The following is a 14,849-nucleotide window of genomic DNA, read 5'->3' on the forward strand; positions in this document are numbered from 1 at the left end:
ATGGAAGTCCTGCTGATTGATACAGGCTTTTGAGTTTTGTTTTTGGTATTCAATTTACATAAAAAAATGCATGACTAAACACAATCAATTGTAACAAAAAACTAAACTAAATAAAATTTATTTAAGTTTTTTGTAACATACAATTAAAAAAAAAATTATATAAAAGCGATTAAAAAAAAATATTTGAAAGGGATTAATTTTAATTTTTGTATTGAAAAATATATTCTGTTAAAAATCAGGCCTTGTGATTGCTGGAAAAATTATAAAATTCCATTTCTCGATCATCAAATAAAATTTTTCTTAAAAGACGTCGTGGTGCGTATAACTGTCGTCATACATTATACGCATCAATGTACTTTTATTTATATGATTAAGAATAAACATTATTAAATTAGTTTTATTTTTTTTAATCAATTGAAGCCCTTTCTATGTGAAGAAATATTAAAAAAATGTAATTATTGAACAAATAGAATTTTCTTTAAATAAGGCATGGACTTTGGTGCGTATACCTTTGGCCATACATCATACGCACCAATATTGAAATTATTTATTTAAAATCCAGGCCTTGTGTATTTGTCAAAAATGAATTTTTAAACCAGTGAACGGAGCAGTATAGTCGGACGGGGCCGACCACACGATACCCTACACAACTACCTCGGAACTCTAATTTTCTGTGGATTTTTAATCCGAGCGTGGGCAATATTTCATGATAGTTGTACCCTCTTGCCCGATTAGAGGTCAACAGCACATCTTCCTTACACTGACCTATTTTCAGAATAGGTCAACAATTTACTCTAGTGTGGTAATGGGTTGCTAAATAATATCTGAGTACGTAAGCACCTATAAATATTTAAGTGTAACTCCCACATCCGAGTACATGCGACCATATAATTGATATCAATTTAAAGGTCAACCACTCCTCTTGGGTATACTATCAACTTCTCTGGTCTATGTCCTTCAGGGGTAAATCTATACGCTATAGGATACACATTTTGTCATTTTTCACACAAAAGTACGGGTCCATTTGACCCGCTAAATAAATAAATTTCTTGAAAATTGGTCCATAACTGTGGCCTGTATCGTGTTTACAAATTATAATGGACAGACGGACGGACACACATGTCTAGATCGACTCTGCTAGTCGAGATATGACGATCGGTATACTTAAAGGTGGGTCTAGGACCAATATTTCGTGACATTACAAACTTTTGGGGCTGCACGAAGCTATAATACCCTGACAACATAGTTGTGTAGGGTATACAAAATATATTTTTATACCCTTCATCACACTGTGGTACAGGGTATTATGTATTTGTGCATATGTTTGTAACAGATAAAAAAAACAAGATGAAATTTGGTGTAGCTCATTTATTTGGCCCAAGGACGAACCCTATTGAAATTGAAGAAAATCGGTTCAGATTTAGACATAGCTGCCATATATATATAAATATATATTCGTCCGATTTGAGGTAAATGGTGTACAAAAGTTCCACATATCTTTCGATTTGCATGAAATTTGGCACAGCGTACTGAATTGAGTCTAGAATGATGTGTGCTAAGTTTCGTGAAAATCGATTCAAATTTAGATATAGCTCCCATATATATTTTCGTCCGATTTTATGTAAATGGTTCACCAAATACCCTATATATACTTCGATTTGCACGAAATTTGACACAGCGTAATGAATTAGGTCTAGAATGATGTGTGTTAAATTTCGTTAACATAGTTTCAGAATTAGATATAGCTCCCATATATATTTTCGTCCGATTTATTGTAAATGTTGCATCAAAGTCCCTATATATTAGTCGATTTGCACGAAATTTGGCATAGAGTACTGAATTAGATCCAGAATGATGTGTGCTAAGTTTCGTGAAAATCGGTTCAGATTTAGATATAGCTCCCATATATAGTTCCATCCGATTTAAGGTAAATGGAGCACCAAAGTCCCTATATATTTTTCGATTTGCACGAAATTTGGCATAGAGTACAGAATTAGGTCCAGAATGATGTGTGCTAAGTTTCGAGAAAATCGGTTCAGAATTAGATATAGCTCCCATATATATTTACGTCCGATTTTATGTAAATGGGGCACCAAAGTCCCTATATATCTTTCGATTTGCACGAAATTTGGCATAGCGTACTGAACTGAGTCTAGAATGATGTGTGTTAAATTTTGTAAAAATCGGTTCAGATTTAGATATAGCTCCCATATATATTTACGTCCGATTTTATGTAAATGGTACACCAAAGTCCCTTTATATACTTCGATGTACACGAAGTTTGGCATAGCGTACTGTATTGAGTCTAGAATGATGTGTTGTAAGTTTTTGAAATTGGTGCAGATGCAGCCATAGCTTCCATATGTATTTCGAACGGGTATCTGATAGAGATTAAATTTTTAATAGTTCGCTATTCGGGAATATCAATTTTACTATTAATCGTTTTCCATAAATGTGTCCCATGGTACACAGATGACTTTAAATCTGCCCGAATGAAATTAAATTTATCATAGGTTGCAGAAAGACATGAGTTTGTTCCTTCGAAGGGGACATTGTAAGGATACAAATGTACAATATACCCAAAATGGTGAAGGGTATCATATAGTCGACCCAGTCCGACTTTACTACTTTTCTAACTGGTTTTTAAATATCCACTTGTTTTTAACCTAATAAATTACCATTTCATTTTCATTAAAAAATAAATTAACTAAGTTCTCTATTTCATTATCCTGCTAATCGGTTTTTGTCGAAGTAAAACTTTTCCAATAAACAGATTGTATTTCAAATACCATTAGAGGTTATAACAACAAACCAGAAAAAGGCAATAACAGAAAAAAACTCCCAAAAAATACATGTTAACAACAACAAATGAACTGCTAATGACCCTTTAAGCCTTTCGGATAAATATGTGTTAAAAAAAACTTTTCCAGCGGGCAGAAGGTTTGGGGTCCATTTTTCGCTTAAAACATCCTGCGAATTGAATTCAGCTTTTCCACACTTTTATTCCCTGCTTCTGGTTCTATTAATTATTTATGCAAATGTATTTTTGTTTTTTGTATGTAACAAATTTTTAAGTACTTCGTTGTTGTCGTCAGAGTCGGAGTCCGGGTCCCCCATGTTGCCTTTAATGGAGAATTCATTTGTGTGACCACAAACGTTTCCGTTGTGGCAACTGAAAGGTAGAATTTTTATATTTCACCTTTTTTTGGCGGGGAAACAAATACTGTGGGAGGGGTGAGAGGGCAACCAACTTTCCACCACCTACCTGCTCTGTACACCATAAGGTATAAATTACCACCGAGCAAAACCGGAAAGCAGTTAATGAATACAGTGTTGAGTCCAAAGTCAAAATGGAGTGAAAAGTGCAAAAAAAAAACAAAATCCCACCATAACTTATGTTAATGAAATTTCGGTTGAGGATAAAAAACTGGGACCACAAGGGAGGGGGATATTGAAAAGCAAAGAGGAAATGTGAGTGGATTTTTATGTTGGCTTATGTATTTAAAAAAAAAAAAAAAAAAAAAAGAATCTGAAACAATGATTATTGCCGTTTTATTTAAGAATTAAGTTTCATGGTGATTCGTGGCGTATGACTAACGACAATACTTATACGCAGGGGTGTTCCCCTTTATTGCTATGCCTTTTTAAATATCAGGGATCCACAGAAGGCGTGATTTTTTTTTTTTTTTGATTGCCACAAAGCATAGATAGGGGATGATAGATATCAAGCAACGGCTCTGATTGGCTTTAACATGGCGAAGTCCAGGCTTATCTTGGTCCCTCTTTCATCTCAATTGTGGACACTGACCTCCCCGTGGTGGCACCTGGGGTAACTTTTTTCATCACCCGATAAAATAGTGAGCTAATATGTGCCGCGAGTTCACCCATAAGAACTATAAAAAATGGGTTGAGGCGTCGGGTTAGTTGCCCACACTCGGAAACCCGAACCTGCTATGAAAAAGCAAAGAAAACCAAACCCACCTAATGTTGACGACCCCCGTCAGCGTATAAAGGACCACGATCTGCGAATCTGCACTTGGATTTGCGCGGATGTACTCAAGAAGTACAAAGCCGATATTATTGCCTTACAGGAAAAGCGATGCAAAGGGATTACGCCCTGTATTATAGCTGCCATGAAACGAGGCATGAATTTGGCTGCGGATTTATGGTTAACAGGAGAATAAAAGACCTCATCTCCAGATTCACTCCAAACGATGAACGAATTGCTAAAATCCGTATAAAAGCGAAGTTCTTCTACATCAGTCTCATTTGCGTCCATGATCCGACCGAAGATAAAGATGAACAGACCAAAGACATTGTTTACGAGCCCTTAGAAGCAGCATATGACCGTTGCCCTGGCCATGACAAAAAATTCTGAAGGAGATTTTAATGCAAAAATCGGAAGGGAAAATATCTTTGGCCCCACGGTCGGAAAATTCAGCCTCAACGAAGAAACATTCGACAACGGTATGAGGTTGATTAACTTCGCCGCGACAAAAAAGCGTGGTAGTTAGCAGCTCCAGATTCAAGCATCTCGATATACACAAGGCCACTTGGATTTCTCCCGATCGAACAACGAGAATTCGAATCGATCATGTTGTGATAGGCGGAAGACATTCATACAGTGTGTAAGGCGTCCGATCCATACGAGAAGTGAATATCGATTCGGACCACTACCTTGTAGCAGCCAAGGTTTGGTACGATCAGGAGTGTCGTAATGCTACTGATATGAAAAATGAAGCGTATAGGGCAACCCTGCGGACACTAGCAACTCGTAATGCGATGGAGAACTATCGGGAGAAAAGGAGAAACAGTGAGCGTGAGCAAACCGAGATGTACAGGAGTCAGAATGAAGTCCGAAAATTCTACCAACGTGTAAAACACCAAACCGAAGTCTTTGGTGCAGGCACATCCTCCTGTTGTGATGAAGAAGGAAACCTGGTGACAGATACAGACAGCGTGCCGAGGATCTGGAAGGAGCATTTTGAAAAACTTCTGGTATCAAATAGTAGCAGCGAAGTGGATACCCCAGGACCAATAATAGATGACGGTATAGAGTGTATACCACCTAGCCAAGATGAAGTCAGAATAGCAATCAATCGGCCGAACTATTCAAGACTGGTGGTAAGATGATGGTAAGGTGCATGCACCAACTGATTAGTACAATTTGGCTAGAAGAATGCATGCCCAATGATTGGAACCTCAGCATCCTGTGACCCGTGCACAAGACAAGACGATATGCGCTAACTATACAGGAATAAATCTCCTTCCCAGTGCTATCCAGTATGCTGTGTGAACGATTGAAGCCAATGGTCAATGTCATTATTGGATTATATTGGACCATAGCAATCGGACATGGCAAATCCACCATTGACCAGATTTTCACTCTGCGCCAAATCCTGGGAAAAAACCCACGAGAAACACATCGAAACATACCACCTATTCGTCGACTATAAAGCCGCATTCGCGACAGCCCTATCCGTTTAGAGGTGTTTAAAGTCATGACTACGTTCGTCATTCCTGCAAAATTAATACGGCTATGCAGGATAACTTTAAGTGGCACAAAATCAGCAGTTATAGTCGGAAAGGACCTATCGGAGCCCTTTAATACCGAACGAGAATTCAGACAAGGTGACAGTTTTTCGTCCACCTATTCGTCGACTATAAAGCCGCATTCGCTAGCCCTATCCGTTCAGAGGTGTTTAAAGCCATGTCTACGTTCGGAATTCCTGCAAAATTAATACGGCTATGCAGGATAACCTTAAGTGGCACAAGCTCAGCAGTTAAAGTAGGAAAGGACCTATCGGAGCTCTTTAATACCGAACGAGGATTCAGTCAAGGTGACAGTTTGTCGACACGACAAACTGGCAAAGGTGAACAGAAATGGCACTCTGTACACCAAACAACACCAGTTACTCGCCTACGCCGATGACATCGACATAATGGGTCGAACAGTGAGAGCGGTAACAGCCACCTTTGAACAAATTGAGAACGAGTCTGCTAAAGTGGTGGGACTGGTAGTAAATGGCGAGAAGATCAAGCTGATGGTATCAACGCGCAAGATGTTCAGTAGACTCGGACTAACTGTGGAACTTGAGAACTACAGCTTCGAGGTCAAAGATTTTATATACCTTGCTACCGCCATAAACAAAACGAATGACATCAGTTGTGAAATTCGGAGAAGGATTGTGATGGCCAACATATGCTACTATGGTCTGAGCAAAGAACTCAAAAGCAAGGTCACTTCCCGCCAAACCAAACTCAGACTCTACAAGACGCTAATACTACCCGTGCAGTTATATGGATCTGAAGTATGGGTACTTACGCAGGCAGTTGAGGCTGCTCTTGGGGTGTTTGGGAGAAAATTTCTCCGAAAGATCTATGGCCCGATCTGCCTTGACGGTGAATATCGCCGTCGACTGAACCATGAGTTGTACCAACTATTCTCGGACATCGACATTGAGTTGCAGCGACTACGTTGGCTAGGTCATGTTGTGAGAATGGATGAAGATGCCCCAGCCCAGAAGACATATAAAAGCGAACCAGCTGATGGTTCACACAGAAGGGGAAGGCCACGAATAAGATGGAAAGACCAAGTGGAAGACAAAATTGCCGAATATGGTCTTTCAAATTTAAAAAAGAAAACTGCGCAAAAGACCGACGCGCCTGGAAAATTTTTTTAAGCTCGGCTTATGGAACGAAAGAGTTGTCACAAGCCAGCTAAGTAAGGATTTTTTAAAAAATATTTTTCGAAATTTACATAAAGAAAAAAAATATTTTTCACATGTTTATTTTGAAATGATTACCCGGTGCTCTGGGGCGTATAACCAATAATTCACAATTATTATTCATACGACTCCATGAACCTCAATTATTATAAATTATACGCATCATGGTTCCAATATGATAATTTTTAACATAATAACCACAAAATATGTGCGATTTCAAAAAACAAGTAGATTTTAAAAAGTAGAAATTTTTTTCAATCCTCAACCATATGTCTCAATTATTCTCATAATTTTCAAATATTTTGTCATGTCTTCCTCTTCTTCTTCTCCTTAATTTCTCTTGTGTGTTGCAACAAAAACTCCTTCATTCTGCCAGTCGGTCTGTCATAATTTTTTTCCTCCTAGTTTTCTTTTCCGCAATGCTGACATCACCATCATACGAACAGTATTTGCCGTAACAGTTTCCGTTTCCGCTTAAACAATTTTTATACCACACTTAAACATGTTTTGTTACATTGTCCGTTGCTGACTGTTGTGATTTCGGGGTCTCGGTGTGTTTGTGTGTGTGTCATTTAACTAAATGTCGTTATGTCAAGCACTTTGCCATGAGAGTTTTTTTATTTATTTTTTTTTTTTTTTGGCTGAGAAGGACATTAAAAAATTGTAAAGCCATTCAACTTGAAATGCCACTGATAGTAGTTCGTTTCGAACATAAAATGCAATTGACTGTGGGGGTTGGGAAGGGCGAAGGTACATAAAGTTCTATGAGGACATGGAAGAAATGAGGGGCAAACATAACGGACTCTGGAAAAAAATATTTTGTAAGAACGTGGGTCTCTGCAAAATACTATTATAAATAATCCCGCTTCTATAGATCCTTAAAAATATCCTTGTCGTTGAAATTTTGTTTTAAAAATTGTTATTTAGTTCAAAATAGTCCTACTGGAACCACGATGCGTATAATTAATAGTATTTCATGTTCATGGTGTTGTATGAGTAATTAATTGTAGAATATTCCGTATACGTCTAAGGTCGATGGGTAATTCATTTAAAATAAAAAGGTGAATTTAAAAATATGATTTTAAAAAAATCCACGCCTTTTATGAAACCCCAAAAATATGCTTTTAAAAAAATCCACGCCTTTTATAAAACCCTAAAAATATGCTTTTAAAAAATCCACGCCTTTTATAAAACCCAAAAAAATATGCTTTTAAAAAAATCCACGCCTTGTGTAAGTCCCTAAAAATATGCTTTTAAAAAATCCACGCCTTTTAGAAAACCCTAAAAATATGCTTTTAAAAAATCCACGCCTTTTATAAAACCCTAAAAATTTGCTTTTAAAAAATCCACGCCTCTTATAAAACCCTAAAAATATGCTTTTAAAAAATCCACGCCTTTTATAAAACCCTAAAAATATGCTTTTAAAAAATCCACGCCTTTTATAAATCCCTAAAAATATGCTTTTAAAAAATCCACGCCTTTTATAAAACCCTAAAAATATGCTTTTAAAAAATCCACGCCTTTTATAAAATCCTAAAAATATGCTTTTAAAAAAATCCACGCCTTTTATAAAACCCTAAAAATATGCTTTTAAAAAATCCACGCCATTTATAAAACCCAAAAAAATATGCTTTTAAAAAAATCCACGCCTTGTGTAAGTCCCTAAAAATATGTTTTTAAAAAATCCACGCCTTTTAGAAAACCCTAAAAATATGCTTTTAAAAAATCCACGCCTTTTATAAAACCCTAAAAATATGCTTTTAAAAAATCCACGCCTCTTATAAAACCCTAAAAATATGCTTTTAAAAAATCCACGCCTTTTATAAAACCCTAAAAATATGCTTTTAAAAATCCACGCCTTTTATAAATCCCTAAAAATATGCTTTTAAAAAATCCACGCCTTTTATAAAACCCTAAAAATATGCTTTTAAAAAATCCACGCCTTTTATAAAACCCTAAAAATATGCTTTTAAAAAATCCACGCCTTTTATAAAACCCTAAAAATATGCTTTTAAAAAATCCACGCCTCTTATAAAACCCTAAAAATATGCTTTTAAAAAATCCACGCCTTTTATAAAACCCTAAAAATATGCTTTTAAAAAATCCACGCCTTTTATAAAACCCTAAAAATATGCTTTTAAAAAATCCACGCCTTTTATAAAACCCTAAAAATATGCTTTTAAAAATCCACGCCATTTATAAAACCCTAAAAATATACTTTTAAAAAATTCCCGCCTTTTTTAAAACCCTAAAAATATGCTTTTAAAAATCCACGCCTTTTATAAAACCCTAAAATATGTTTTTAAAAAATCCACGCCTTTTATAAAACCCTAAAAATATGCTTTTAAAAAATCCACGCCTTTTATAAAACCCTAAAAATATGCTTTTAAAAAATCCACGCCTTTTATAAAACCCTAAAAATATGCTTTTAAAAAATTCACGTCTTTTATAAAACCCTAAAAATATGCTTTTAAAGAATTCACGTCTTTTATAAAACCCTAAAAATATGCTTTTAAAAAATCCACGCCTTTTATGAAACCCCAAAAATATGCTTTTAAAAAATCCACGCCTTTTATTCTCCTTGAAAAAAATTATTTAAAAAATCCACGCCTTTTATAAAACCCTAAAATATGCTTTTAAAAAAATCCACGCCTTTTATAAAACCCTAAAAATATGCTTTTAAAGAATTCACGTCTTTTATAAAACCCTAAAAATATGCTTTTAAAAAATCCACGCCTTTTATAAAACCCTAAAAATATGCTTTAAAAAATCCACGCCTAGTGAAGGCTTTACGATTTTTTTAAATCCAGGCCTCCTGAGACTCTTTTTGATTAAAATTTTCATTGAAGGACCATGGGTCGTATAACTAATAAGAATTAAGGTCCAGGGTATGGTATGAGTAATAATTCTTGGGCATTGATTATACGACCCAGGGTACTGAGGGGGTCATTAAAAATAAAAAAAACACAAAATTATATATTTTTTTAAAATATTTTTTTATTGAAAAAAAAAAATATATAAAAAATACAAAAACAATAAAAAATAAAATTACAACAACAAAAAATATTTTTTTGTATAAATATTTTTTCTAATTACCTGCAATCTCGATGAGGGTGGTGACACCACCAAACATATCTGCATTGTGGCCTTTAGAAATTCCTCACGCCGGGCATTTAAATCTCGCAACGGTCCCGATCCAGATCCTGACATTTGAGTCATACCCATTATGTTGCCACTACCACCACCACTCGCCGGTGGTATGGCAATCGGAGAGGTAACAGCCTGTTGTTTAAATGGTCCCATACGTTGTTGTTTATTAAGACTGCTCGAAGAGGCGGTTCGCTGTGGCGGCGATGATGAGGTCACCGTTGTGGAAGGCAAAAAAGGATTAAGGCTACGTACTAGATTACACGAGGAAGATGAAGAGGAAGGATTTTTCGATGCTATCGATTGATGAGAGGCCTGACTGCTACTGTTGCTGATCGGTGTGGTGTGAGGGAAATCCAGCTTCGTGGGTGTTGAGAGGCTGAAAAGTTTCCGTTTATGTTTGCCAGGGGTAGAGGTGCCGCCCAGCGAGGAATTGGAACTGTCATAGCGAGTGGAAGAGGCCAGACCACTGGGGACACCGCCGTAGGCTCCCCCTGCATATTCACTGTGGGTGGATTCTTGTGACCCTGTACGACTATAGTTCGGGGTGGGTAGCTGGGCCGAATGACAACCTATGCGATATTTTACCGAGGTCACATTTGAATCGAGTTCCTCTTCGAGATCTCGCTCTTCTTCTTCCTCCTCGTAGGTACTGTGATAGGTGCGTGCGGTGATTTCGGGGAGGAATGGATTGCTCGGCGAGGCCAGGGTATATTGGTAGTAGTTGCGAAGGGAGCCATTGGAATCCGAGAGGTTTTCTTTGTGTTTTTGGTGCGGAACTGTTTCTTCCTCTTGCGAGAGGGGAAATTGTGTTGCATCCTCAGGGTGATTGAGATTCTGACTTGTTGAGGGGAAATTGCAAAGATTCTCCCATTCTCCCGAAGACGAATTAAAGGAGGAGATGGTAAAGCCTTCATTCGAGTGACCCTGAATGCTGCGGGAACTTTCATTGCTGGACTTGAAAAGGAAATTTTGTAGGCGGGTTAGCTTGGCTGCAGTACTGCTTTCACTGGCTGTGCTACAGCTGCGACTGTCAGCGGTGACATTGGGATGATCGGAGGTCCCACATCCTCCTCCGCCACCCTGATCACTTTTACTGCTACTCTGCTGTTCCAAGCGCCTATTTCGTGTTCCTGTCCCTCCAGCCGCCACCTCTTGCTGTGAGGGTGCGCTGAGATTCCGATTATTACCCTGATTGGAATTGGGGTTCGAGTTTGTGCTCACTTCTCCACCCATACTGTTGTTGTTGTTCATATGCCAGGCCCAATAGCTAATGCTGGTGGTAGGGCTCTCACAAAAATTCGATTCCAGCGAGGTACTGGAATTCGTGGTGGCCACACTACTCAAATGGCGATAGGCAAATTCGGGTGGTGTACTTTCATCAGGACTATCGAGTAGCAGGGCTGGATTGATATGACCCCCAAGACCTGGTAAATTGGTGAGGGAAAATATCGATGCCGAATTTTGTAACTGTTGATGTAAAGGCCTCAGACCTCCTCCTGCTCCACCTCGTTCCGTGGCATCGATTTTATCTTGGCGTTTTATTTCCAGCGACTTATGTTCGGCCCTGCGAAAACTACGCCTTAACTTTTCGGCAAATTTAGATTCTTTATGGGGTTTATGTTTTACCTTTTCCCCTTTACTCGACGGGGTAGGGGGTGTCTTGTCACACCCGTCGTTTTCCAAGAGCTTTTCGTGCATTTGTTTATGGGTGATGTTGTCTCCGGAGGGGGGTTGTTGACGGCTCTTCGTGGTTTCGTTGTCGTTTTGATTCGTTATTAACGCTACTGTGGTCACAGCGTTTTCGATATCGATATCTTTGGCAGCTGTTGGAGGTGTCACAAAACCTCCACCCATTACGCCTGCAATGGGTTTGGAGCCCTTGGCAGATAATTGTACTTCGGAGCGGGTAGTTATTAATTCCGCATCATCGGAATCAAAATTATCTGTGGATCTTCGAAGACGATGGCGTTTTTTCGTTGATTTTTCCGAAGTGGAAGAGGATGGTGATATGGTTTTCAAAATTTCTGTAGTTGCTGGTGGTTCCGCTCTGTGTTTTTCTCGCGTTAACTTGCCATCCATAATATTTTGGAAAACACGCCAAAGAAAAAAAACGACCAACTAGCAATCAATTATGATGAGATGAAGACGATGATGCTGCCGAAGATTCTGACGAAAATTCAGAGGATGATCGATTTTTTTGATTACGATTTTTGACTAAGTGGTAAAGTTTTGGTTTTTTTAATTTATTTAATCCTATAAAGAAGCGTTTTGGTTTTCCCCTAAAACGTAGATTTGTAGTTTTTTTTTCAGTTTGATTTTGGTTTTTTGATTTATTTTTTTTTAATTCTATTCCCAATAAAAAAACTTTTCGACTACTTTCTTTGTTTTCTGTAGAATTATTTTAAACTAGATTTAATTTTTTTTTTGATTACTTAAAAATATTATATTTTTTAAAGCCAATTAAATTATGTTAAATTTTTCTCTTGATGATTTTGTTTTACAAAAAAAATTGTATGTTTGCTGGAAGAAAAGAAAACAAATTACACAATTAAAGACAATTTTTATTAATTCCATTTAAATAGCCCCTAAAAATATGCCACACAAATTCCACAAAATATAAAAACGCCTAAAAGTAGGCACCATATTTTATAATAGTATTTTATGGTCACAGCCTAAATGTATGCAACGGCCATAGCAAATATAAACTACTATCACCTAAAAGTAGGCAAAAATATGATTTTTTAAAATAAATCCTCAGCTACAACCTCAGGACCTCTGTAGGGAAAAATCATCCTCAGTAGGCGAGGAAAAAACATTATTCTTCACTAGCTAAGAAAATATTTCCATCCTCAGAACCTGGATTTTTTCTATAAAAAAATATTATCAGCAGATGCTTAAATTTGTTTCTGAAAAAAATAAATCTCAGTTCTTGACAGATTGTTTCCTCGAGGGATCTGTCGAAGGTTTTTGCTTAACAATTTACTCTAGAGGCAGAGCTTAGCTTTGCTTTAGGAAAAATCTTTCTCAAGAGACAAAGGACCTGTTCAGACACGGATTATTTTTTTATGGACTAATTGTTGTCTTCATGGTCCAGCGATTTTTTTTCTGTAGACACAGCAGATGTTTAAATTTTTTCCGCAAAAAATCTCAGTTTTTTTAACGGGATGTTTCCACAGAACAAAATTGTTCTTTGAGGGACCTGTCGAATGTTTTACATAGGGAAACATTTTGCTCAAGAGGCTGATGTTTGATTTGCTTGAGGAAGCCTTAGTCAGTGACTTGAGGATTTTTTCCTATAAAAAAACTCTGCCTGAGAAAAATTTTTCTTGGAAAAAATTCTCTCAGGGTCCTCAACCAAAACGTGTATTCCTCACGATCCTCATTTTTTTAATAAAAAGAACCTTTGCAGACACGGACTATAAAGCTTAAAAAAAATTCTTATGGTTTTTTTTTTGTCTTAGAAATATCTTCAGAAAGACTTTTTGTTCAAGATCTATTAATAAGGTCACCAAAGTAGCAATTGAAATCGGAAAACAGCTGTTTTTTTTTTCTCAATTCTAATGTCAAAAAATTCGACTTTGTTTACATTTTCATAATGGAAGTCAATTCACAATAATGCATTTTGACAGCAAACTTGAGAGGTATCGATTTCCAGCTGGTCTCCCTGGGAGACCTTATTTATAGGCCATTTTTTTGTCGAAGTAAATTTGGTAAAAATATCATACCCCTGAGGAAGTATTTTTTAGTAAAAAAAAATCTTAGGTCTTCATGAGGTCTTATTGCAATCGAAAACAGTTTCCTTATACAACTTAAGGACTAATTTCTATGGAAAAATTCCCAGTAACGAAGGAGGCTAGCTTTTGTAGTAAGAAATCCCCAAAAAAGTTTTTTTCTCTTCAAAGTAGTTACTCGAGTTATAAAAGAAAATTTTTTCTATAGCAAAAAAATCATCAGGAAGCTCAAAAAAAAAAAAAAAAATCGTCGGATGTTTTTTATAATAGAAGAATTTCTAGGTTCCATCTATATGAATTATTTGGAGCCAGAAATGATTTTTTTAAAGAAAAAATCCACCGAACATCTGAAGAAGATTTTTTCTTTTTTTATGTGGTTATTTATACTCTTTCGAGTCGAGCTTGATGATCTAAGTTTTGCAATGAAAAGGAAAGCCAGGATTACCCACCATTATGCGACGCGTTTCGCCGTTGGATAAGCGGCTCATCAGGCATATTGGGCTATGTGGCTTTACAAATGTCGTACGTTGATAACTTGTATTTATTCCGCCCTGATGCGAAACTTGCATATGCGAATTAAATTCAAATTTGTCAAAGTTTGACATTTGTCTTCATTCTAGGAACAGTCCTTTTCAAAGCAGATTTTTTCTATTAAATTATATTTTCTGACCCATGAAGAGGCCTTGTTTTGATAGAAACAAATCCTGAGACCATTGAGAAAGAATAATAGACAATAATCATGAAGTTACTGTGGTGAGTTTTTTTATAAAACAATCGCCAAGGACCCGCAACGATTTTTTTTGTTTGTATCAGAATCTTCAGACCAATGAGGAGTCTTTTTTCCGAACTTACGTTTGAAGAGGATTTGTTCACCTTTCATAGAAATAATATCGACCTCAGTTAACCAGAGGTCGACTATTTATTTATAAGAAAACTTCTCCAGAACTCAGGAACAGTCCTTCAGGGAACTCTCTACAGGGCCATCGGGAGACTTTTTCAGTCCAAATTATACTTAGCCACGAAAGAGGGAAATTTTCTGTGACAGACATTTGAAAAATACTTTTTTCACCTGGGTCGTATTTTTTCTCTAAGATAAAAAAAATTGCTAGATCTCATTTTAGTCATTCCAAGACCTCAATTCACCGGAGGTCAGTATTTTTTTCTATAAAAGAAGTTGCTAGAACTCTGTTCCAGAGGTATTTTTTTCTACAGACAAAAAATTCACTAGACTACACTGATG

The 14,849-nt window shown here is 36.7% G+C and overlaps 1 protein-coding gene across 1 annotated transcript; it reads right to left on the minus strand.

Annotated features, from left to right (window-relative positions):
* Positions 1 to 9,824: 9,824 nt before the first annotated feature.
* On the minus strand, positions 9,825 to 11,957 carry LOC133323990 (uncharacterized protein DDB_G0283357-like; the record flags this gene model as incomplete). Its single annotated transcript, XM_061532891.1, has 1 exon — positions 9,825 to 11,957. A coding segment is annotated over exon 1 (2,133 nt), but the record flags the coding sequence as incomplete, so codon positions are not given.
* Between the last annotated feature and the right edge of the window lie 2,892 nt (positions 11,958 to 14,849).

This window comes from Musca vetustissima, unplaced genomic scaffold (genome assembly GCF_032173495.1).
Source record: "Musca vetustissima isolate MV318-11 ecotype Yass unplaced genomic scaffold, APGP_CSIRO_Mvet_v1 utg2915, whole genome shotgun sequence".
NCBI lineage: Eukaryota > Metazoa > Arthropoda > Insecta > Diptera > Muscidae > Musca > Musca vetustissima.